The 23708-nt window shown below is 31.0% G+C and overlaps 4 protein-coding genes across 6 annotated transcripts in view; 2 read left to right on the plus strand and 2 right to left on the minus strand.

The window, feature by feature from the left end:
* The window catches only part of LOC127280606 (uncharacterized), a 263749-nt gene that overhangs the window by 43590 nt on the left and 196451 nt on the right, over nt 1-23708 (plus strand). The window lies entirely within an intron of this gene.
* LOC127280611 (uncharacterized) lies at nt 204-6108 on the minus strand. Its single transcript, XM_051303734.1, has 4 exons — nt 5679-6108; nt 4174-5316; nt 3417-4021; nt 204-3263 (listed from the first exon to the last, which is right to left on the minus strand). The coding sequence occupies exons 1-4, from the start codon at nt 5958-5960 to the stop codon at nt 2264-2266; spliced, it is 3030 nt and encodes a 1009-aa protein (XP_051159691.1). The 5' UTR covers nt 5961-6108; the 3' UTR covers nt 204-2263.
* Nucleotides 6444-7907, minus strand: LOC127280631 (uncharacterized). Its single transcript, XM_051303768.1, has 5 exons — nt 7845-7907; nt 7546-7720; nt 7229-7370; nt 6899-7129; nt 6444-6791 (listed from the first exon to the last, which is right to left on the minus strand). Exons 1-5 carry the CDS (start codon nt 7905-7907, stop codon nt 6461-6463), a joined length of 942 nt encoding a protein of 313 aa, XP_051159725.1. The 3' UTR covers nt 6444-6460.
* LOC127280630 (paired mesoderm homeobox protein 2-like) lies at nt 11187-18171 on the plus strand. Its single transcript, XM_051303767.1, has 4 exons — nt 11187-11440; nt 12188-12565; nt 17032-17265; nt 17490-18171. The coding sequence occupies exons 1-4, from the start codon at nt 11215-11217 to the stop codon at nt 17840-17842; spliced, it is 1191 nt and encodes a 396-aa protein (XP_051159724.1). The 5' UTR covers nt 11187-11214; the 3' UTR covers nt 17843-18171.

Here is a 23708-nt window from a genome sequence, read left to right on the forward strand (position 1 = left end):
ATAATTTTTACTTCTTGGATAATTATTGTCCATTTTTGTTAAAAGTAATATTTAAAAAAAAATGACGCACGACGAAGGCAATTAATAAAAAAAGATAAATTCCTAATGCGTGTACGTTATACATTCCAGGCATAATCATAAATTATTATTAGCCACAGAAACGTAATAGGATGTCGGAATATATATTATAAAAAAACTGCAAATTTCATAGAAAAATATCAACATTTTGTTTTTTTATTAATAAAATAACGATTTAAAACGATAATGAGATGTACATATATGTGGTGTTTTTTTCTTTTATAGGCTCAAAAGACAAAAGCCTTCGGATCACAGATCATTTTAAAATCTATATCCTATAATATTGAAGTCTTGTGGATTTTTCCTCAAGCAAATTCAAAGGAAAAAAACAACTTTATGAATTAAATTGAAATTACTTTAAAATTTAAATTTAATTGAAAATTAATTTAAAAATTTTTAAAAATCGTTAATTCGAAAAAAGAATATGTTTTTTTAAATTTTTGCCAATAAATTGTTTCCGCCACAAATTATTTTTTAAAATTTGTTTTGGAAAACAGAATCCAAATTTTTCAAATTCGAGAAGTTATTTCTCAAAAAGCGATGAAAAGTAAAAAAACATTTTACGTAGTTAATATTTTAGAATAATGTCGCACACACACAGACAGACAGACAGACAATTGAAACTAGAAGAATTAATATACTTCCACTGTTATACATTTTCTATTCAGAACTGTAATTAAAATATCATTTCACACTAATTACTATTAATTAATTATTACTAATTAATTGACATAAATAATTATTCACAATTAAGTGATATAATTAAATATTTAACAATTAATTGACATAATCTAGTAACAATTAATTATATTCTTTTTTTTTTTTTTTGAGGAAAAATCCTTTACTTTCTTCATTTTATTACCACAATATTGTATAATTCTAAAAGCATTCTCTATATATTCATTGAGAAAATACACCGTTAATATTATTGAAATATGAAATTTTAAATTTAAAAAAGCATGAGTCTTCTGCGCTACAATTAAGATATTAACATTAGAAGAATTACAGAAAATTTCTTCCTATAAGAAAACAAATAGGATATTTTTTCTGAGATCAAAAAGCAGTAGTTATTTATGAACAAAGAACTACATTAAATATATATAAAGAACTTAATATTTTTATACGTAACAGCTAAAATCACAGAAATCTCTTTCTCTATCTCTCTTTGAACTTACATAATTGTGTGATCAATTTTTGTTTTTCGTTTCTCAAATTATTTTGAATTACGCAATAAAAGACGATTCTTACATATACATACATTTGTTTTCCTTTGAAATTCATGTAAAATATGTAAATTTGATTTTCTTTAAATGTCAAAAAAATTTTCGAAATAGAATGCGCAGATGACTTGTCAACATTTGTATTATTATTATTACTACTATTACTATTATTATTACCATCTAAATAAGTTTCTATTATAAAACATCTAATTGATAATTCTAATTACCAAAAAAACCCCACTTCCCCGATATAGTTTGCAAAATAAAAAGAAAAAAAAATTTATATCGAACAAATTTCATTTGCCACGATTTCAATTTTTTTCCCTACAATATGCAAAAGTTTCTTTTTTTTATCACGAAGAGAAATATCTATGATTACTTTTTTTTTTATATATTTATATATAAAATATAGTAAAAAAATTGAAGAGCGCTTATTATCTAATAAAGCATTAAAGTACATTTCTCACTTAATTTGAAACTTTTAAATATACAATTGACTCTAAATTGGCATTGCAATTTAATCGAGTTGTGAATAATTTAAAAAAAAACCAAATTATCAATCCATGGAAAAAATTTGAATAGAATAATGAAAAAAATTATAACAATTGAAAGTAAATTACAAATTGACAAAAAAATACAAACAAAAAAAAACCATAAGACGTATTTTAATTTTCAATTCAAAAAAAAATTAAAAAAATTTTTTTAATAAAAATACATTAAAGCTTCACTTATTTTTACCCATACTTTTTTTTATATAATTTTGCTCTACTTATTTTCCGTTATAATTTAGAGATTTAGAATATTAAAATCGCAAGCTATTCATAATGTTTGTGTTTAATCCAATTTAAATTAAACAAAATTTTTGGGTCACAAATAAGTGAAAATAAGAAAAACTGTGACCAAAAAAAGAAAAAAAAGAAAAATATAAAAATAAGTAAAGCTTTAGTTTATGGAAAAAACTAACTTTAATCGATATCACGCAAATTGATTGTACTCTCCGATGTGACTGGATCGAGCAAAAGTACCTGACATTCGTCCTGAAAATACATCGAGGGAATATCCTCGGTAAAAAGGAAACCTTCTCCAAGATCAGTTGTCGAACCCAAAATAACATCCTGTGCGCCAACAACGGTTGTCGTTTCTTCGCTCTCGTCGGTGGCAGCAACCGCAGTGGAGGCGGCATTATTTTCCTTTAATTTAAAAATATCCGCATACGTTAAACCAGTTCTCGCAGAACCTTGATTATTAATACGCCGCTGTTGTTGATTCTCAAATTTCCGTTTTAATGCCGAAGAAGAAGTAGAAGAAGAAGCGCTGATCACCTTCGACGACGACAATTCCGTCTCGAGAATATCATTATTTTCAGTGGAACTGAAAATGACAGCATCGCAAGGAGCGACCATTATCATTTGATCATTAATTGGCTGCGACAGTGAATACGGTGTTGTATAGACAATAAAATCTGTATTTTCCGAATCATGAGTTTCCAATTCCAATCCTGATAAATCCTCTTCGGCATCGAGAATCGATGATCCGTGCATTTTATGAATATGAGCGCGAAGCGATGATTTTGATGTATAACTTCTCGTGCATGTCTCAACGGGACAACAATGATGATGATGAAGTGATGATGAATCTTTTGCGATATTTTTCTCCGTTTTTACCTTCGATTCAATGTGCAATGTTGTAGTCGTCATGTCCGATTGTCCAAACACTTGACGACTTATTATTTCCGTTTGCAATTCTGTTTCAAGATCGAGATCAACATCATGTTGTTGTTGAGCGTCCGACGATGAGAAATTAAAATCTCTCGATGGATTCTCGTCACACGATGTAATCATCAATTTACTCGTGTCCACTGCTTTCGAATGATGCTTTTTGATGTGAACATAAAGACTACTTTTCGCTGAGAAACGAGTATTACAAACGTAACATTGAAAATATCTCTCTAGCGAATGCGTTAATCTGTAAAACAAAAATCGAGTTGTATTCTTTAATGACATTTTTTATAAAAACAAATAATGAAACGTTATTTTCAATTTCAAGGTGAAAAATAAATACAAGGTTCACAGCGGACATTCTGTAAGAAGGGTCATTTCGAAAAAGAAAAAAACAAACCTGTGCTCTTTGAGATGTTCGGATCGCATGAATGCCTTGCCACATGAAATAATTTCACAAACAAATTTCCTATCATTTGTATGCTTTTTTTGATGTCTCTTTAATTTACTAGACGAGGCAAATGCCCATTGACAACCGGGAAATGTACACGAATATGGTTTACATCCTGTGTGTGAGCGTGTATGTGCCTTAAGACGACAGGGTTTATCGAAAATTTTCCCACAACCTGGCCATGAACATTTAATGTCAGTCTCCTTATAACTATGACAGCGTTGATGAGATGATAATGCATTACTACTGTAATAACGTTTACCACAACCCTCATGTTTACATTGATATGGTGCATGTCTCTGATCATGTGATTTCATATGGATTTCAAGAGCGCGTTTTGTTTGAAATTTCTCATCACATTCAGGCACATGACAAAAAATTCTATTTGGTCTTTCGTGTAATTTCTTATGACTCCAAAGATTGTAAATTGTCGTGAAACGCCGTTGGCAATCAATTTCCTCGCATACGTAATCCTTTTTTTTTAAATGAGTTTCCTTGTGTCGTTTTAATTTGAATTCGGAGTAAAATGCCCAAGAGCATCCCTCGAAATCACACTGAAAATATTAGTTAGTATTGTATGTTAGTATAGCTTATAAACCTCATTTGTTTTTTTAATTCTTTGATAAAAATAAAAAAATAGCCCTAGTATTTTATTAAATAAATAAATAATTCTAATTTCTATTTGAAATTATTTCGTAGTATATACCTTAAATGGTCTAACTCCATAGTGTGTTAATAAATGACTCTTGAGTGCAAAAAGACGACTAAAATAACGAGGACAATCTTTTTTAGGACAAATCCACGTTTTTCCTTGATCAGCAATTGACACTGGTTGCAACATATCGTCAGTAATACCCAAATCTTCGAGAGCATTTGTTATAACAACATCGTGTTTATTGATAGTCATATTTTCTGTATCAGCATCAATTCCATGCCATATATTATTTGCATCAATTGTCGTTAAATTACCAGTTGCTTCAATTAATTCTGAAGTTTTACCCTGATAAATTTGCTCCTCAGTACCATTATTGATAACAATTTGTGTTAAATTTGAAATTTTATCCGTTGATATTGCAACAACTGCCATAACACCATCACCTGATGATGACGACGATGATGATAATGAATCAATTGGACTAATCTCATCTTTCTTTAAAACAACTTGCATATCAGAAATTTTCTTTACGATATTATTATCTTTTGTTTTACCATTAAATTGTTGCTTTTGTTGATCGTCAATTAATTTTATACTCAATCCCGATCCGGCAAAATCATTGAGATCAATATTTTTTAATTCACAGAGATAGTTAGAATTTTCTTGATTATCATGTTCTACGACATGTTCAAAATCGCGAATGTGAACTTGAGTGGCTTTGTCGCAAAGATCTTGATGATTATCAACATTGAGAGTTGATGATGCAGTTTCTGATTGTTGTTCAACGATTGGAATACAAGAATCATGATGTGAAACATTTAATGACGATGATGATGAAAGTGAATTACTTGTGGACGGTAAAATTTCACCAGCAACCATCATATCGGGTGTTAATTCCAATGGATCGAGGGCGAATTCTGGTAAAATAAATTCGTCATCTTTTGTGCATGTATCTAATAATTTATCATTTTGAAGTTCATGAAGAATTGGATCGTACGAGAGAGAATTGGAATCTTTCTCGAGAAAATTGTGCGATAATTCATCGGCCAAATAATTAGGGACATTTTTCATTCCCTCGAGATCCATACTGGATACGGAATCTGTGCGAATTTTGAACCAATGTTCAATACTTGTGTCACCACTCGTTCTTTCCATTGAGTCCATACTTTGTGTTCTCGTGCTATCCTCGTTTATCTACAGCAAATAAAAAAAACAAAAGTTACTTTTAAATTTATCAGTTTTTAAAAAATTTCCTCTTTGACAGTTCAATTTGAATAAAAAAAAAAAAAATTATCTCCAAATAATCAATGTGGATAATTTTTACGATTGTTCGAAAAGAAAGAAATTAACAATAATTACTCTTAGCCCAAGTTCAGATTTCCGTTCCTCAAATTACACACAAAGAAAAGAAGTAGAATCGCAAAAAATAGAAAACTTTATGCATAAAAAACCGGCAATTTTATATTTTATAATATATACATATATGTTTTGATGGTACAAAATATAATACAGGGAAAATGAAAACAAAACAAAAATAATAAATACTATATGTATACCTGACAGCTCTCGTCATTCCACGTTTTCTCAATGAATTCCTTATTGATCGTTGACTTGCTCGTAATTTCTTTCTTGACATTTTCATGCTGTTGATAATCGTATGAAGAACCAGGCAAAAGATCATAATGTGATTGATCTGATTGTTCACGAAGTGAAATACAACCGTCTTCAGGGATCAATGAGGTTAACCAAGAACGAGCATTTGTTGCGGTTTTTTGACGTTGAAATATTCGCGGAATTTGTTTTGATCTACAAACCGATATTGTTCCTTTGCGAGACATTTGCTTATGTCTCGTACAAAAACGAGTACAATTCACACACTATTTTTTTTTTTTAATTTGAAAATTCACAACAGACAAAACATATTCATTTTTCACCTTTCCTTTATTACTCAGGGCACATAACCTCAAAATTGCCAATTGGTAATTTTCCAAAGTGAGAATCAGGAATGTTCTTTTCGAGAATATTTCCACATATTATCATTTATCGGTAAAGCAGAATTTTGCTTGAACCGAATTTTCATTATTTTTAAAATAATAGCGGGAATATAAACAAATTTAGAGAGGATAAAGTTTAGTATCTTCTTGTCTTTTTGGACAATTAAATAAAATAGGAAATAAAAAATAACATTTGTTAATTTAAAGATAGAGAATTTTTTCCAAATTACTATAATGAAAAAATTCAGTTTCAAAAAAATATTGAAAAAAAAAATTTTTTTCTTATTCAATTTTACTGTACCTTTTTTTAATTGAAATTATTGCGCGTACAATTTAGCATTTATTTATTTCATAGGTTTATAGACACCCTCTCTACCGGATGTGAGTATTTTTAATCTCTCAGTTCTTGACAATTTTTTTCGTCCCTTACAAGTATTGGCAAAACTTTCGTCCTCTGAACTTGAAGGACATGGAGAAAATTTTGTTGGCCTATCCGCGTTCGGTTCAACAGTTTTTGTTCCAAATGATTTTATTCCATTAGGATATAAATTTTTGTTAATAGGACGTACAACATCCTCGACACTCTTTCCACTTTCACAGGTAAAAGGACTTCTTAAACGTTCCCTTGGTCGAAATTCCATATATGGAATCCAAAATGGTTCTGGTTCCGTACACCTAAAACAAATTTATTATTAACTAATTAGAAAACCAAAATAAACTAAATAAATATATAATTAACAATAATTAATTTTTTTTTAAAAGTACATCAATAATTGACTGACTTTATTTTACAATTGTCCCCTTTTGAGGGCAAGGGAATGTGAACACAAGTGTGTCCCCCAATCGCAGATGCAATTCTCTTGCTTGTCACAGATGTAGGAATTTTATAAGGTGGAGGTGGTTTTGGTTGTGGTTCAGAGCAAATATTCGACAATTGTTTTGGGTTTTCGCTAAATAAATGGATATCTTTTTTTGTGTAACGAGGATCACTTAATCGAGAATATGTTTCTTCACTAAAAATTAATTGGAAAAATTAACTTTTTTTAATTTAAAAGAAAGACCACAGCTCCCTATATATTCAATTAATTTTTTAAGAAAAAAGAATTATTAACCTTAATTTTTCTTCGCATTTATAATTCAATCTACGATTAAAGCAATCATTGGGAAGTGGTTCTGATTTCGGTTCTCCAAATAAATATGCCCAAAATGATTCCTGAGGCTTGCAAATTTTTTCTTTTTTATTCTTTTTTAAATCTGATATTAAAAAAAAAAAAAAAATAGAATAAAATTAGTAATTTAACTTAATATTTACTAAAATTATTTTTGATATATTTAATATTATATTCTGAATGATTGATAATTTATTGAATAAGTTAAAAAATATATTTTTATTTTTTGAACTGTCAAAATGTAAGATTAACCTCAATACCTTCACAATACTTTGAAGGATTTATACATGGATTATCAAGTGGTCTAGAATAATATGCACATTTTGATCTTGGCTCTGATTTTTGCTTCGTGGTCCAAAAGAAAGTTCTATTAGTTGTAATTTGAGCACAAGATTTTGCTTGTGTATCAAAAATTTCTGCTTGACGCCAATTATTCTAAATTTAAAAAAACAGCTAAATTTTAAAATAAAAAAATTTTTTCAAATTGCAATAATATTTTTACAAATAGAAAAAATATATAAAAAAGAATTAATAAAAGTAAGTAGAGTGTTACTTTTACCTTTAATGAATTCATACTTAAAATTTGGAATTTGTTCCGAAAGAGAGCCATGACTGTTTTCATTATTATTGTTAAATCATCTGAAATTATCTTCTGATAAAAATTTTTTTTTAACAGAACATCGAATTTTATTTAAATATTTCATAATTAAATATTAAAATTATTATTAATTAATTGAAAAACAATACTTAATTAATATTAATTATTAATAATTTAATTACACAATTATTAATTTCATTACGATTCAATTATCAATTTTTATATTTATCATTTTTATATAGTTCATGTATTATTTGAATAAAAACATTATGATAAAAAAAAATTAAACATTCAAGGGAAAAATCAGTTTGAATATCATAAAGAAAACTGATAAACATTCGAAGAAAAAACTATATATCGAGAGAATTTTAGAAATTTAAATTTCAAACTGTGAATATGAATATTATTTGAAATAGACTCGGCTTGTGTAAATTCAGTAATTATCCAATCGAGGATGCACTCGCGCGCGCGACCGGAAAATACAGATATATGAAACGTTACCGGATTATCAAATATATATACCGATAGTGGACCTGAAGGGAAGGGGGAAGAGTGGCAGATAGGTAAGGGCTGCGGACGAAACGTAGGCAACCGGTGCAGATTGATTCAAGCCGGGTTTGCATTGGCGTATACATAAATCTTTTTTCCATTTACCTCTTTGGTTTATTTAATTACAGCTCAATAGTTTTCTCATTTTTTTTTCTTAGAAATAAAGAAAAAAGATTTCTCCATTAAATACTATTTGATTAGACTCACTAAAGGCATGCCAAATATATTTCCATGAAGCCACTCCTATTTGGGCGTGACAACTGTATAACCACTCCCATTTGGGGTGCGGAAAATGTATATCAACTCCCACTTTGGGTGTGATAAATGTATTTGGGGCGTTGCAACCGTATAATCACTCCTATTTAGGGGTGGTATATGTATGGCCACTCCCACTAAGGGCGTGATAAGTGATTAAAACCACGCCTACAGAAAAATAGGGAGTGGCTTTGAGACTGACGCCCATTACAATTAATGGTAAAGAAATTTATTTTTATTTCGAAATATTTTGAATTTTACCAAATTAATAAAAGTAATTGTGCGTTTTCGGAGAAGTTGGAGACAAAAAACAACTAAAAAAATTAGACGGTGTTTAAGGAAGATTTTATCCTACGCCAGTGGATGTATAATGCCCCTCTCGCCCACCCTCGTTCTACCCCCTCACCATCAGTAAGTCGCGGTGAGGAAGGGTGTTTACTCAAGACACGACAATTCATTACGTAATTGAATTGAATGAGGCCTCCACCAACCCCGTTTCGAACCATTCTCCGGTAAACGTCCTCTCCCACATTTCTCTTATTCGTGTGTAAGAGAAAGAGAGATTCTCCACCCCCTTGACAACCATACCATTTGAGCCACCCACTCTCAACTGGCGCACGAGTACGTAGCTACCGAATTAAACGATTAGTTAAACTGATTTCGAGTTAGGCGAATGAATAAGTAATCGGATTTCTCGTTAAGGTAATCGCATTGCGTCCTGATTGGCTCCGTCTGCCTGTGTTACAGACCATAGCAGACTCATTCACCATCTCACTCTTATGCATCCCCAATCTCATGAATTGCTCTCTCACTCTCTCACCCTTTTAGAACTGAAACCGAAGCAAGTGGACAAACTCTCTCTATATATATTATGTATTTTACCACCCTTTTATATTCGTATTAAGCTCATTTTAGTGACATGTTTACTTAAATTAAGAAAACTTTTAAAGTATTCATTAAATGACCAGTTTATGTTTATTTTTCTTTCATTTCGGGGAAATTAACTCATTTCATTTAATCTACTAATAATATCAATTAGACTATATTTTATAAAAACAAATCGCTAAGGTCCAAACATAACCTCAAAGTTCAAAATCAAATATTATTTAAATCATAGACGTATGGGCAAACAAATAGAGGCTCTGATGAACTATATTATTATATTTATAATGTATAAAATAACGATAAATAGTTCATGTTACAATTTTTTTATCATCTGCTCTCTAAATCTGAATAAGTGAAATTTCACTAAAAATGTGTCAAAAGTCTTCCACGTAGAAAAATAAGTGTATATGCACTTTTGAATAAGTGGTTTTCACTCAAAAATAAGTGAAGTTTCACTTATTTTTAAGTGCATATGCACTTATTTTTCTACGTGGAAGACTTTTGACACATTTTAAGTGAAATTTCACTTATTCAGATTTAGAGAGTGAAATAAAAAAAACAATTATTATAGACGTTATAATTTATTTTATTGTCTTTCAAAGAGGAAAATGATATTGTACCTACTCCGCGAAACACGTTTTCGAACTGCTGTATAATACCGCAGATTACGAAGTTCATGAATATTACATTTTATGGCTCTAAATGTTCCTTCAAGATTTCGTGTTGCATGCATTGCGTAAAATTCTGAATAATTTGTGTTATATTAATTGATTACATAAATATTTGTAAGTAATTAGTGTAATTATATAATAATTGATAAAAAAATAAAGTGCGCATATCAGCGTTCGCACAACTTTAATTTTCTAGACGATTCGCAAATTTAAACTATGAATTTAAAATGTATTTTCTAATTGTAATTAATTCTTACCAGTTATTTACTCTTGTTTTGTTTATAATTTTCCAAACATCTTAAAAAAAAATACTTTTTACTGCTGCGTTTAAGAGGGTTGGCATTCGACGAAATGGCGCCCGAAGAAAATATATGGAATTGATTGCTTGAATATAATAATAAAATGACAAAGAGAAGATTTTGAATCGTTAATTAATAAAAATATTTGTCATTTCCTGAAAAGTTGTATGTGACCCTGCTTTTGGTTTGCTGAAAACCACTAAAACCAAGTTGATCCAGGTAATTTTTCCAGTAAAGTGACACAAACAACCCCCTGAGAGGAAGGTTTATGGGTTTGCGTTCAAAATCCATAGGCATACGTGCATGTAGGTGGATGACTACATTACCGTTTTCGCGTGCTGTGTACTCAAAGGTAAAAACATATATAACGACAACGGGAGATTTTGAGGCTTCGGCGCGTCGACGTCGTTGGCTCAAAGTATACAGAATAGGGGAGAACCAACCGGAAAGGGTGTTTTCACGTGAGGGGTTGGAAATAGCCGAGATGCTAATGAGATATCGTTGTGTCTCCAGGGGCGCAAGGCGTAGACGATCGAATTTTCGGGGTGGCACGGTAACGCCTTCCATGTTCAACGATTGGTCGCCGTTTAAATGGCTGCTGACCCGCCACGCGAGGCGCCACGATAATCAACCCACTACCTGCAACTGAAACATTGGACGTCGTCCCCGCGAATGCAACCGAGAGTCACCGGCCGACGGATCGTCGTCGTTGCCACCGCGAGTGCCTTCCACCTTCACAGAATGGAACAACTCGCACAGTTTGTTTCCAAAAGTTTTGACGATAACGCGGCAACTCGAGACCGGAAGTGCCGCGATGCACCCGCTGCTACCACCATAACTTTGAGTGTTGCACATCTCCTTGCACCTTCAAATGACGAGGAGGAACCTACCAAACACCGTAGGTTTCCCAACGGAATTAAAGAAAGCGTGCCGCCGTTAACATTCTATTTTTTTCTCAAAACTCTTGTCAACGGATCCAAATAGATAAATATTATTTGTTTATTAAATGTTTTAAGAGCCGCATGAATATGTAATTTAATTTAATTATAATCTTATTCAAAAATTAAACAGCAGCGTCAGGATTCATACCATGTAAAAAACATATTTTTGTTGTTAGGTACTATATAAACAATTCTTCACTACGGCTTCTTTATAAATAATTATATTATATAATGTAATAAATTTTTGAAATTAGAAAACTGTCATAATATTATTACCAAATAATAAATTTTATTAATCATGAAAAAATGTAAATAATTATAAACAATTTTTTTTACTTTTTAAGTGTTAAAAAACTAATTAAATAAAAAATTAAAATCATTAAACATATTGACTGAGGGACGTTAAATATTTAAGATCACTATTAAATTGTTAAATTCTTATGAAATTATTATTGAAATCCTAAATTTTTAGTTAATCGAGTATTAAATTAGACATACATAGAACTTTCAAGTGAAGTACACGTAACATTGCGTCAGCCCAAGTAGAGAAAGTCAATGTAACTGTCGTCCATCACATATATAATATTGTGTCTGACCAATGAATGCATATTCTACTGCCGCGAACAAAAAACAAAAAATATTTATCAAATCTCTCCACCCCCTCGAAATGATTTGAAAAACAAAAATAAATTTCAATTTCTCAGATGGGAAGACAATGGCAGATTCCGTTGAGGAAGTAACTAAAGTCGTCATTGAGGATGTCAACGATGTAAAAGAACCGTTATCACCCGAAACGCGTCTCATACCGGAAGACTTGTCAGTGAATACGACGAAAACAAAGGAAAATAATAGTACGGAAATTTTACCTTTAAAAACACCGGAATTAAAACTATCAGTGAGAAAATTACTTGGCTGTAGTCCATCGCCACCGCCACCAATCACGAGTAGAGAACTTTCGCCCAAATCGGAAAACGATTTTAAAACCAATCATTTGCCGACGGACGGCAAAAATACAAGTGTTGAGGCAAAAGTTTCTTCGCAATTCACGAGGCCATTTGGAGTGCACGACGATACTACGAAAGGTGAACATTTTTATTATTATTATTAAAATAAAATTTAATTAGGTTAGCTATTTACACATTTGTGCCGAATTTCAGTTCTCTATATGGCTTAATTTTTGGAGGGGGGAAGAGTATTTTGTCTTTAGGCTTGCTTTCTATAAATGCAATCTTAAATTTCAAATAAGCAATTAGTAAGGCGATTGTTTTTTTAAATTTACTATAGGAAAATACACCGAAAAAACATTTTAAATTTGAGGATATAATTTTACCCTTTATTCAAGAATATCTTCCATGCATACTATTCGAATATTATAATATTCTTAAAATAAAAAAGTACTCTTATTTTAAGAATACAATTTCATTCTATATATTGAAATTTTATGTCTATTTTTATACTCAACTAATTCATAATAATAATTTTCCTAACTAATAACTAAAGAAAATAAAATTGAAGTTAACAAATGTAGATTAAAAAGTTACGCTCAAATAATTTATAATTGTTGTAGTACGTAGTAGACAGCGAAATTCTTATAGTTGCTGGAAAATGTAGTTGTAATGAATTGATTTCTATTTATATTGAAAACCATCAGAAAAGTATATATATTGCGGATGTAAAGGTCAGGAATTCTATATCCACATACGTACGCGGCAAAGCATCGCCGAGGGTTCAATTTCAATCTATAATTCAGAAGCTTGACCAATAAAGCTCAGAAGTGATTGGGACTAAGCGGATCGTTTGCGGTGTAACGATCGTCGACCTTTCGTTTTAGTCACATGCCACACCACTTTCTATAATAGGCATCATTCTTGTCAGGTGAAATTTTTCCAATGTCGAATAGAATCAAACCACGTATATTCTCTCCCCCCTGATATTCAGTCACATTGTATTATTTCTTTCATATTTTCGACATTTCCCTATTTTTATCCTTGTAATAATAACGCACATTATTTTTAGTTTTTAATAAACCAATCTTGAAATAAGATTATTATACCTTATCAAATTTTAACAAAAGTTAACTAATCTTACAAAGAAGACAGCTTACACCTCAAATGCATGTTAAAATTTCCATTTTGACGAAAAACAATCCATTCACAGTGAAAAATTAATAATAAAAAATTATTGAAAAAGTAAATATTTGTTAGCCAACTAGAAATTTAATCCAGCGTCTTTTGTTTTTTGACCTGCGACATTTATTATATTATGTTGAAAATGGTAATTTTTTATCACGTTAAATTTAACAACTGAATTGTCCAGGGCTTCAACTTTGCCTAAGAAAGTAGTAATTTTTTTTTAAATAAAAAATTTACTAAAATATCAACTGTCTCAACTTGCATACATCTCCCCTATGTATAATTAAATTTGTAGAAAATATTAATTAACATATTTTCTAAAATATATATGGTAAAATTATATTACTAAAACTGATTAATAGACACTGGTTGAAAGAGGAAGAGAAAAAATTAATTTTTTTCCCCGACCATTAAGTGGGACTGGGCAGATACCTATAGATAAACTATGAGGTGAAATTTATATGAATTTATGGTTTAATATGCAGTTGTTGCTGCGCACGTTCCGCATTTGTGTGTATACGCCCTCTAAAATGCGACGGCGAACGTCATCTCGAGGGGGTCCATAACTTTTCCCGATTAAGCGCAAATCAAAAAGCAATCTACCGCCAGCATCCTTTCAAGCCAGACATTGCCACAGAGGAGGGGGGAGAGAGAGTAAAAGTAAAATAATAAATACATCTTCGAACTTAGCTGATGCTCTCTTTTTATCTTTCTCTCTTTCTGTAAAAAGTAAAGTCCAGGCAAGTACCGCAGTACATCAGACCGGTCGAAACACTTTGCTTCTCTCTCTCTCTCTCTCTTGGATCTTACGAATTTACGTCCGACGGATTCCGGGGCGCAGGAACGGATTTTTCAATTTGATTTCATTTCACAAGTCTTGCTAAATCAACCCCCTCCCTTTTAAATTAAATATTTATCTTTTATTCATTTATTTTGTACAGCTAATAATTTAATTTAATAAAATTCGAAATTTATATTTTTACTGTGTGTATTATTACTTTCCGAAATGTATGAAATAGAATTTTAAGGAAAGAAAATTTATAAAAAATAGTAAAATTTAGGGAGAATTAATTTTTGAATAAAGAAAATAATGCTTATAACAGGATTACAGATAAAGCGCATGTGAGTGCGTCTGGTAAGTTTGAATAAAGTGTTATACGAGAGAATTTCTCCGGGTCTGACCCTCGGTCAAGAGTCACGCTCTTATATTTATGGTGGCAGAGCTAAATTTTTGAAATATAATGCTCAGGGTGCGCAATAGATATATACGAAAACTAGTCATGTGTACTAAAACAAACTTTTTCACTTCAACAATATATGTATATAATATCACGAAGAGAATTTGAGTAGATGAAAATCTTCCTTATTTAAGTTATAAGCTATATTTAAAAACAAAAGTGGAAAATATTTTTATTATGTATATAGATTTTAAAAATTCACAATGGTAGATCCAAGTTTGGTGGATAAATTTAAAAAAACGTCCATCATTATAAATTTTGAAAATCTGACTTTAATTCCATACCAGCGTAATGAGGCATTTTAAAAAGTCGTGACACGTATACATTTATAATCATTATATTAGTCCGCAGCATATGGTGCATTTTCTATGAAAAACATAATACAAAATTAGTACTCAAGCTTATCAAATATACCACTATGGGTAATGGTCAGATTAAGGTTTCTGAACATATTTTGAAACCTGTTGTTTTACATATTGGCCAAATCTGACTTTAGATTAAAAACTAAAAATCTCAATATAATCTGCGCTCAACAAATGTCAAGAAAATTCGATAGATTTTTTAAAGTCAGCAAAGTTATAAAATTTAGACATAAGAAAGAGAGAGAGAGAGAGAGAGAGAGAGAGAGAGAGAGAGAGAGAGAGAGAGAGAGAAGAAAAACTAAGGGTTGAAAGAACACACACACACACACACAAGATGTATGTAATCGAATTACTATGACCCCTTGGGTACAAGTGTGATTGCTATAGGGGTGTTTTCGTATATAGATGAAATGAGAAGATATTTTCGCCGTCGGTGCGAGTGCGGCTACAATTGTTGCGTGCGCGCAATTTTACACGTAATCGACGAGAGCGAATATCCAATGAAACCCAGTTGGACACCAAACAGTGTACAATGGAATATGTTAAAGGGGTAAAATGAAGTAGTGTGTATTAAGGGGGGGGGGAGAGGGGCTATAAAATCTCGCAATCGAGAAACTGTATCAAAACAGGGGTTGGAATTATACTAAAGGGGAGGTATTTGAAACCACGCTTTATTTTCCAAAGGGGGCGTTTTTAACCGCCGTACATATGGATGTGGCGGCGAGGAGAGGGGGGAAGGGTGTAGATTCAGGCAGATACAGATTGAATTACCCAGGTATGCACTAATTGATTAAAGCTCAGTACATTATGTAAATGTGTCTCCTTTCTCTAATTTGTTTCTCGATGAAATTTGACAGATTCGAGAACTTTGTTACTCAACTGTTATTCTAATTAATTATTTCAAATTCAATTACAATTTCCATTCCTTTTTCTAAAATTTTCTTAAAATTAATTTCATTCTTATATTAGATAAACATTACATAAAAACTTACAGATACTTAAGCAAAAAATTGAAAAAAAAATTATATCTCGAGAAAAATATAAGAAAATAGGGGTAATTTTCATTACACAAAGAGCAAAATTTGACTACAGGGCAAAAAGTCACTTTAGTATAATTATAAAGTAATTATATAAAGTTTAATGTAAAGTAAAATGACTGCGGTGACAGGGTCAACTCTTTCATAAGATTTTGAAAGGAAAATATGGGTCTAAGAGTGACAAAGAAGGGACGCATTAAGCCCCTTGGTAAGCACCCTTGACGAGAAGGGATCGTGATTTATATAATTTAGCAAAGTGGCGAGATACAAGGGAAGTTATACAGTGTTAGTCGAGAAGCCCCCCTCTTATCCACCCTCTCTCATCTTCACTTTAATCACCCAAAGTTTATGTGAGCACAAATGTCTTTTCAAGTGCGACTTGACTTTTTTTCCACATAAGATCTTATATACATATCTTTAAATTTAACAAAATATGTTAATTCTTTTTTACATAAATAATATATAATAAAAAACATTAATTTATCTAATTCACACGCGATGAAATGATATTAAAAGGAAATAAATTGACGGGACTAAAAGAGGGAGCATAAATTTACGATTTACCAGATTTATTTTCACTAATGTCACCTAATCATGGGAGATTCTGAACTTGAATAACAAAAGTCTTTCGGGATATAAAAGTCTTAATGATCGCGTGGATATCATAAAAAGAAATGATCTGTGAATAAGAAAAGGATATGATAGTTCTTCTAAAGTAATTCCGCAATTTTACATGGACTTAAAAAGACTAAATCTTTAAAATTCTGCCACTAATACAGGTGTCAATTGTCGAGGAAGTGGGACAGGAAACGGAAAACAAAGAAGATCGAGGACAAATTTCACTTTGGAGCAATTGGCTGAATTGGAGAGACTTTTTGACGAAACTCATTATCCTGATGCCTTTATGAGGGAAGAATTGAGCCAACGATTAGGATTAAGTGAAGCTCGTGTTCAAGTTTGGTTTCAAAATCGACGTGCAAAGTGCCGAAAGCACGAGAGTCAGTTGCACAAAGGTAATTTTTTTAATTATTAAAATACTAGCAAAATACATGATCGCGTGAATTGTTTTCCTATACATAAAATGAATACTGCTGAAAAAACAAATTCGATCAAATTTTGAAAAATTGGTACACGTCATTTTTAATTATTCTAGAATCTAAATTTAGATTTGTAATGAGCATGGTTAAATTTAGAAAGAATGTTAATAATGAATGAAGAAAATTGATTTGTGGTATAGGAGTTTCGAGTGGAATGGTTTTGGCACCAAGGAGTCCGCCGACGGCTTTGGAACCTTGTAGAGTGGCTCCTTATTTGCCAGCATTAAGATTGCATCCTCCAATGCAACAAAGTGGCACAAACACAACGGTTTCAGTGACTGCAGGATCTGCTTTTGATCCTGCAGTTCTTCATTATGCAGCTGCAGGAGGACTCTTCTGCCTTCCACCACCAACGCACCCACACCCTCATCATTTGAGTCTCGCAGCATCTTTGGCCGCTGCTGCAGCGCGCTCTAAGAGCAGCAGTATCGCCGAATTGAGACTTAAAGCGAGACGACATCAGGAGGCTCTCGGATTGGACAGGCCCGCGTAAGGTATAACAAATTAAAAGAAAACAAATTTATTCCACCACATTGTCAGTGAACGCTCCATCAGGTAGACAATATCTTTAGTTTCAATATTATATCAATTGTTTTATAACAGTGTTTCTACTACATTTATCATAATTAACGTTCAATTTCAGTCCAATACATGATTAAAAACAAAGCTTCCTTTTCCTCCCTTTTGGAGCGTTCAAAACTTCTTCATGTATTTTAGAGAAGTACAAAGTTTAATTATTTAATGTGTAAAAAGGATAAGATGTAATATATATTACATAATTGTAGAAATTAGAAACGGATATAAATATTAATTATTTGGAGATGTCGGTTTACATTCTTTAAAAAACGAAACCTTCGGTTATTCTGTTTTTCTATAAGATGTGTAAATAAAAAAAACATGAAAATAGTATAAAAGCATTTGGTTATTTGCCAATCTGGTAGAAAGAGAGAGTTATCTTGTCCATTCAAGACATTATTCTTGGGGATGATTTAGGAGATGGTTGGGAAACTGGACGAAGCACGAAAAAGGGTGGCAGAAACGATGCGATGGTCTAGAAAGCGACGCTTGGCTTTGGGGCGCTAATGCAATAACGTGATGCCGCGTGGATAAATCAAGTAGCGAACCGTCCGTAATCGCGTTATATCGTCATCCTCCGCACTATTCCTCGGGGAACCGTTATTGTCCCATCCGCGTTTACCTACAGGATCAGGCATTAATTTACGCCTCGAATTACTTATATGTACTGTATCCCGTTTTCTGCATTTCATATATATATGTCATTGAGGAAATCAAAACCAAATCTTCATCAGTATAACTTTGATAAACTTGAAATTTAATGTTTTACTCATCCCGCTACTGACACAAGGTTTTTATAGTTAGTTTGTATTTTATTAACGAATTATTAAAGCTATAACTTTTATACAAAAGAAAGAGAGTATAAATTTTTAATTATTGACCTTCAGTAGTTGGAATTAAGTTTACTATTAAAAAATACAATAAGCATAAATCTGCAATTTCGTACAAGCGAATATTTACAACTTTATACCCATATAATAGAGTCGAAAATTGCTAAAAGTGTCGGGTGATAAAACGAGGAAATAAACTTTTCGGGCGATAATTTTTAAAGTCGAAAGAAAGGGGACAGTAATTCCTCTGCTCATTTTAATCTGAGTTTTAACAAGTTTTTCTATTGCGCACAAATTGGCCGTCGTTTGTTCCACGGAGGTTCTTATTTTAGGGGTGAAAGGAAGCATTCAAGTCCCTTTCGTATATACCACACCTCTCCTTTTTCTTCTTCCCCCTTTCAAGCAATGAACTCGACAATCGTTTATGCGCATTGAAACGAAAACTTATTGTTACTATAGAGGGAGAAATGAGAATTGAATCACCCACTGCTACTGGTAACTGTAATATAATATCCCGCGAAAACCGGCAACTATCATCAATTATCACAAACCGACTTGTCAACGTAACGCACCCCACAAAATCTCATTATTATTATTATTAATCCTACATCTTTCATTAAATATCCACAAATTGTAAAATATAGAAAAATATCATTTTCACTCAATTAAAAAAAATGTATCATTTTCAAGGTTCAGAAAGAAATATTTTAATAATAAGGAACATAAATTGAATTAGTGCGAGGAAAGCAAGATGTGATGTAAGCCATGGTTGTTGCGCGAATTGAGCCGCGTCCCATTAAATAATAACGTGGTGATTGCCGCTCAGGAGCAACACATGCAAAGACCCATGTATTTAGGGGTGGAAACTGGAGCCTTTACTCCCCGCCAGATATATCATCGCCTGGCAGTTATGTGTGTCATGAATTTTAGATTATCCTCGGATTAGATTAAAGGATGGAGAGAGAGAAAATTCAGAGGTTTGAACTTGCCCCTTGAACCAAATCAGTTATAGAGGGCCGCCGTATCACGCAAGGAAAAAAATACCAATCGCGTATATTGTACTGAATAAAATTCAAATAAGAACATTGATGCGTTTATAATAATACGTAAAGAAATATAATTTTCCCAGTCGACAAATAAATTGTTCAAGTTTCTTTTACAAAAGTTTAAAAAAATAACTCATCTTTATTTTTAGTCTAAAAAAAAGTTCCGTAAATATTTTTTTACTTAAAAAATATTAAATTTCAAGAGTAAAAAATTAATTTTAAAAAATTAAAAGGCATAAACTGCATGACACACAAGTTGCGTGTTGACTTGAATGCTCACTCAGTTTAAATACGAAAAGAATTACAGGCAATCCCCGCAACCTGTATAATTCGCAACTTGACCATTTCGTATTCTCGCAACCTGACTAATAAGAGTGTCAGTTCTCGTACACGAACAGTGCTGTATATAATTGTATATAATATTGTACATTTTGTGAACGTTACAATTATTTGTTCATGTATTTGCATTTTGGAGAATATAGATATTGTTTTAATTTTTTATCAATCTGATATAATGAATATTCATTAACATTGTTATGATTAATTATATATGGATTACAATGTAACTGCTATATTACAACGCAACGAAATAAATTGTCATATTCATAATAATATTATAGAGAAAATTACTCCCCATGATCTATGTATAGTCAAAGTGTACAGCCCTGAAATCTCTGGTATCTAGTGGTGGGGGAAGCTAGTCAGGTTGCGAATTTGAGAAGGGGGAAAAATTCTGAAAAATAGTCAGGTTGCAGGATTGCCGCTGTATTTGTAGAATACTCCTGTAACTTGAGCAAAAAAAAATACTTACATTGATAAATAATAAATATACTAATTCTATTGAATTTATTTCCAATCAATTGAAAGATTAAGACTTAACTGACTTTTTTCCGAGAAAGAAAAACTTGGCGAGGAATTGGAAAAATCCAAAAAGAAACATATTTATTGAAAAGGAATTGAAAAAGAATAAAGAAAATGAGGAGCTAACGACACTCCTCCCGAATCAATTCACGTAATAGTGTTGAGGGGAATGGGATTTTCGTTTAAGAGGGGGGTTGTTAAATCCACTTCTATATAGCTCTATACGCTTATAGGGGGTGTTCAAGGGTTCAAGGATACGGGCCATTACCGCACCTGTCCCTCAAGTTCGAGCTTCAACTCGATAGTGTATCCTTAATGAAGAGAAGCAATCACTTAAGCCAGCTCGTTCACTCGTGTTGAGGAATACGCTTAGATGTTAGAAACGTTTTATATCCTACTCTGAAAAATCGAAATGCCATCCGAAAAACCCTCTTGCGAGACTATATCGTCCCAATCCACAGTCATGTTGATAATCGACTTCATTTTATCGTCCCTGCAAAAAAAGAACTGAGTGCTCTACAAATAAATACACTTTTTCTTCACTGTGAATAAAAACTTAACCATTCTGTCGCACCTGTTTGGAAATCTTTTAAATAAAGTAAAGAAAAAAATATTCCTCAGCTGTAAAAAAACCGCTGCAAAAGAAAAAAAATGAGAATGTAACAATAAAATAAAAATACGAAAAAGTAAATTCAAAAAAAGTTCAAGGATTCAAAATTTGGAAAAGACTTATGAAATTCTTTAAAATTTATTATTTTTTTAAACCGAGAACATTAAAAATTATACTTTCAGAGGAATGATGCATAATTTTAAGACGGAGTATTGATAATACAATTTGATAAAAAAATTTCAAAATAAACATATAACATAAAAAAAGTCGCTTTTTTGTCAATCAATATAAGTTCTATATATTTTTTTCCTAATACCTCATTAAATACTGAAATCACTACATTATCTCTAATTAATTTAAATAATAAAGAATTAAACAAACCCTGAGAAAAGATTATTAGATTAAACATTTAAAAAAAATGAAATAAATTTACTTTTGAATATTATTTTTCCTTATTTTTCCTCTTACAAGTAAATTTAAGTCATTTATTATTTCCATAACAAAAATGAGACTATTTTCTTTAATAATTCAATTTGTTAATAAAATGAACAGTTTATATAGATATTTTTAAATATACCACATATATAATTTATCTAAGAAAAGTTATTCAATAAAATTTTTTTCATATTCAAAATATTACTGAAACAAATTCAAATTAAATTATATTAAACGAATTTATTTATGAAAACAAAAAGAAAAAGGGAATTTAACAAAAAAAAATAAATCATTTTCTCAGTGTTAATAATGAAAAAACAAATTAGCACTAAGAAATAAATTTAAACAAAATTAAATTGCTAACAAGTTGAACGCACCAAAGTGTATCATATCCGATTTTGTTAAAATTTTAAATTCTTGATATCACTGAGCAAGTTAAAAATATTAAAATCCATTATATGCAAGTGTTTTTGAGAAAATGTAATTTGGAAATTTTCAGTTGTTATAACAGACTACAAGCGATTATGGCTCATTTGGAAGGTTACTTGACTTCTCCCTTGTTCATAATATCTAGATTTCTAATATTGTACTTTGATAAATAAATAAAAAAAAACTTGACTTTCCCTTGGAATATGTCTGGGGTTTGAATCTTCTGGTGGTTAATTTTTTTTATTTGCTTAGTAATACCAAAAATTTTTAATGAAAAAATGTCGTTTTTTAAATTCAAACAATATTGTCTATTTCTTTCTTGTTGAGAAAAATCATGATTTTATCTGAAAAAGAAGACAGTTGCAGACAATTTATTGCCAAGAAAGAAGACGGTATAGGTATATGACAATCAAAGACCATAAATATATCGACTGTGTTGTAAACTCTGGCCAGTGTAATGGTCTTGCGCTTAATGAGCAGCAAGAGAGAAACAGTTATCGGTTAAATAGAAAGATGTAAGAAATTTTCATTTTTTTTCACTTACATTTGGAGAAAATCAAAATGTGCCCGCAAGGATAGGATAATCAGGTACAAGGAACAGCCCCTATTTTAATATGAGTTCCAACCCTTTGAGAAGCTTTGAGCAGTTTATATCATATGGACCTCTATATATGAGAACTAAATTTTTTTTCTAAACACTATACACAAGTCTCGTCAATATTCTATGTCGTCATTTTAATCATAGACTTTGAAACATATATTTAATAAAAAAAGTCTCCATAAAATACAAAAAAAAAAAAAAATGTTCTTGGTCCACCGACTAGTAGTAGATTTTCTTCTATACTTTGATTTTCTCTAAAAAGAATTCTCCACTTTTTCTCAATAAATATTTATATAATCTACCTATCTATCTAAAGAAGAACAGAAGAAAAAAATCTTTAAAAAAATAAAAATGAATAGAATAAAGAAGATAAATTTTTTCCCAAAGGAAAGAAGGAACCCACTCCCTATACGCTGCCTGCGCACGAAAATGTTACCATTATAAATAGAATACACACTGTATGTAATAATTGTACAATGTAGCAGTAATTAAGAATTATTAAATGTTAATAGTTCATACTTTTTTTTCTTTCTCAACCACTCTATTAAGCTAGTCTCATGCAACAACAACAACAATATTAATAATAATAATAATAATAATAATAATAATAATAAAGTTACAACAATATATTTACTCGTGTGTTTCTCTTTCTCTATTATTCTTTGTTTTTTCTTTTCATTTTCTCCCTTTTCATTAATCACATAATTTATTAATAAAAATTCAACCCCTCTTTAGTATTTTTTCATTTCTACGGAATCTATCCGCTTTTTTAAATCCCCATGCACTCCGATTATGTTTACATCGTTATATTTATTATTCTATACATACATATTTTTTAACCATATAATATGTATTCACGTGCAAATAGAAAAATTGGAATTTTCAAGTAAAAAAAAAATATTTGTCGAATTCTCGTTTTTTTGGTAAAATGGATGACTAATTTTTTTTTACTAAAAAAATGTTTCGGTCGT

Source organism: Leptopilina boulardi, unplaced genomic scaffold (genome assembly GCF_019393585.1).
Source record: "Leptopilina boulardi isolate dan_hultmark-lab unplaced genomic scaffold, ZJU_Lbou_2.1 LbouV2_248, whole genome shotgun sequence".
NCBI classification, from domain to species: Eukaryota; Metazoa; Arthropoda; class Insecta; order Hymenoptera; family Figitidae; genus Leptopilina; species Leptopilina boulardi.

Coding starts and splice junctions, on each gene's coding strand:
- LOC127280631 (XM_051303768.1), bottom strand. CDS start 7,907: ATGAAAACAGTCATGGCTCTCTTTCGGAACAAATTCCAAATTTTAAGT. Junction 7,721..7,844: donor TAAGTATGAATTCATTAAAG/GTAAAAGTAACA, acceptor TTTTAAATTTAG/AATAATTGGCGTCAAGCAGA. Junction 7,371..7,545: donor TCCTTCAAAGTATTGTGAAG/GTATTGAGGTTA, acceptor TTTTAATATCAG/ATTTAAAAAAGAATAAAAAA.
- LOC127280611 (XM_051303734.1), bottom strand. CDS start 5,960: ATGTCTCGCAAAGGAACAATATCGGTTTGTAGATCAAAACAAATTCCG. Junction 5,317..5,678: donor GGAATGACGAGAGCTGTCAG/GTATACATATAG, acceptor TATTTGCTGTAG/ATAAACGAGGATAGCACGAG. Junction 3,264..3,416: donor GAACATCTCAAAGAGCACAG/GTTTGTTTTTTT, acceptor TTTGTTTTACAG/ATTAACGCATTCGCTAGAGA.
- LOC127280630 (XM_051303767.1), top strand. CDS start 11,215: ATGCAACCGAGAGTCACCGGCCGACGGATCGTCGTCGTTGCCACCGCG. Junction 11,441..12,187: donor GGAGGAACCTACCAAACACC/GTAGGTTTCCCA, acceptor TCAATTTCTCAG/ATGGGAAGACAATGGCAGAT. Junction 17,266..17,489: donor CGAGAGTCAGTTGCACAAAG/GTAATTTTTTTA, acceptor TTTGTGGTATAG/GAGTTTCGAGTGGAATGGTT.